The 2140-nt window shown below is 55.3% G+C and overlaps 1 protein-coding gene across 2 annotated transcripts in view; it reads right to left on the bottom strand.

Annotated features, from left to right (window-relative positions):
* The window catches only part of Sec22c (SEC22 homolog C, vesicle trafficking protein), a 16104-nt gene extending 15417 nt beyond the window's left edge, over positions 1-687 (bottom strand). For both annotated transcript variants that reach the window (XM_005383544.2, XM_013513579.1), the window contains exon 1: positions 290-687. In XM_005383544.2, coding sequence (XP_005383601.2) covers positions 290-601 — 312 coding nt within the window. In that variant the 5' untranslated portion in view covers positions 602-687. The remainder of the gene's footprint in view (positions 1-289) is intronic.
* Positions 688-2140: the final 1453 nt, after the last annotated feature.

Genomic DNA, 2140 nt, shown 5'->3' with positions numbered 1-2140 from the left:
GCCGCCCACCGCCGTCGCAGCCTCCCGGGCTACCTCTGCCCGCGCGCCGCCCAGCGCAGGTCACCGGCCTCCGAGCGCAGGTGGGCGGCGGTGCGCATGCGCCCGCCTCGAGCCCTCCCATTCGTTGCTGCTAAGCAACGCCTGCACCCAAACTGACCAATGCCGGCGCGCCTCCACCGCTGTCCCCCGGCGGAATTGCCAGTCAAACCTTCTTAAAGGGCCGCGCCGCCCAAATCAGGGTGGACGCGGCAGGGGCGACACTTCCCACGTTCTTCCTCCCGCCGCTCACCTGCGGGTCGAGGTCCAGACCCGCATGGCTCACCGCTGGACTTCGGGAGGTGCGCTCAATTCCTGCCCGGGCGAAGGGCAGGAAGCCCCGGCGCTGCGCTCTGCTCCGGACGTGGGGTCCGCGGCCGCTGCCAGCGTGGACGGAGGCAAAGTCCACGGGAGCGACACGCCCGCGAGGGCGCTGTGTCACGAGAACACGGCAGCGTGACAGCCCCACACCACTAACAGGTGTATAAATGCACATTACCGTCGGAGTGGGCCAGGGATGGGTGGCTTTGTGATCTGCGGGACGAGAGATGGAACCCTGAGCCATATCCCAGCCCTAATGTGTTTTATTTACTTACTTACGCAGACTGACTCTCACTTAGTTGCCCAGGCTGGCCTCGAACTTGCGATCTTTCTGCCTCAGCCTCTCCGGTAGCCACCGAGCTCTACAGGAGCAGGTGTTGGAGAGAATTTGCAAGCGCTTCCGGCCGGCAACTTGGGATTTGGGCGTCAGAGGAGGCTTCACTGAGTAGCAGCTGAATGGGCAGAGGAAAGAGAAGTGTGTTTCAGACGGACAGATCGGCGACTACAAAGAACTCTTGTGCTCAAGGCCGCAGGGCTCCTCTGAGGGGTGAAAAGTAAACCAGAGGCGGGGATGTTTTAAAGGGCACAGAATTTTAGTTGCGGAGGATTAAAAAGCTCTGAAAAGGGGTGTTGGTGACAGCTGCACAACCGTGTAAGCGTACTAAGTGCTGCAGAACTGTACCCTTAAAAGGGCTAACATAATAAAGGCTGTTCTGTACAACGTGCCACCAAAAAACGAGAGAGTTTAGAGAACAAAAGAGTGGGGTAGGAGGCCTTCGAGAGAAAAGAGGAGGCCGTAGTGGAAGGGTTAGGGCAGCAGGAAATGGGTCAAGCATTTTGTAAAAATCAGAAGCAGAGACATCTCAGCTGTAGTGAGACTGGCCAGGAGGCCGCTGCAAGAGAGGATGGAGCTGGGATGTGGGTGGGGTGACCGGGAAGGGGAGAGAACTGGAATTCCCATGTCTGGAGACTGCCGGAAGGGATCTGACTTGGGAGAGAAGAGATCACAGTTCTCTCTTAGACAAGTTGAACCTGAGGCACCTCTGAGACCTCTGGTTAGGATGCTGTGGCGTTTGTTTTAGGTGTCGCCCTGACTGGCCGTAGGGATACCCTGATAGGCGCTCAAGCATCGTTTATGAGTGTGCCTGTGAGGCAGTTTCGACAAGAATTGGACATGGGAGTCCATGGGCTGAGGAAGAAAGATGTGCCCCTTGCTCCTGTGGATGGGCACCATGTAACCAGCAGAGGGCCTGGATAGAACACAAAAGCAAAGGGAAGACACACTCGTTCCTTTAGAGCTGGAACGCCGTTCTTTTCCTGCCCTTTGCATTGACTCCAGATTCTCCAGCATTTTGACTCTTGGCCTTGTCTCCGCACTTCCTGCCCCCAGGTTCTTAGGTCTCAGCTGTGGGCTAAAAGTTACACCACCTATTTCCTTGGCTCTGCAGACACGTTCTATCAGGATGGACTTGCACCAAACCATGCTACTAGCTTCCCTTGTTCTCCAGCTTGTACATGACCTACCATGGGATGTCTCAGCCACCTCAACTGTGTGAGCCAATTTCTCTAATAAGTCCCCCTCATATAGGTGAGATGCCCTATTCATTTGGTCTCTGCAGAGTCCTGGCTAATATAGATGTCACCATAGCAGTGGAATATACAGATTTCTGTTCAGTTTAAAGGCCTGAGCTGGACTTGAAGTCACCATTACATGAGTGGACAGTGGACTCACATAACCAGATAGAAATTACAAAACGAAAGCAGGAGAGTTGTGATGGAGTCC

This window comes from Chinchilla lanigera, unplaced genomic scaffold (genome assembly GCF_000276665.1).
Source record: "Chinchilla lanigera isolate Chin_1 unplaced genomic scaffold, ChiLan1.0 scaffold00019, whole genome shotgun sequence".
Lineage (NCBI taxonomy): Eukaryota > Metazoa > Chordata > Mammalia > Rodentia > Chinchillidae > Chinchilla > Chinchilla lanigera.
This window is presented reverse-complemented; position numbering and strand designations above follow the sequence as displayed.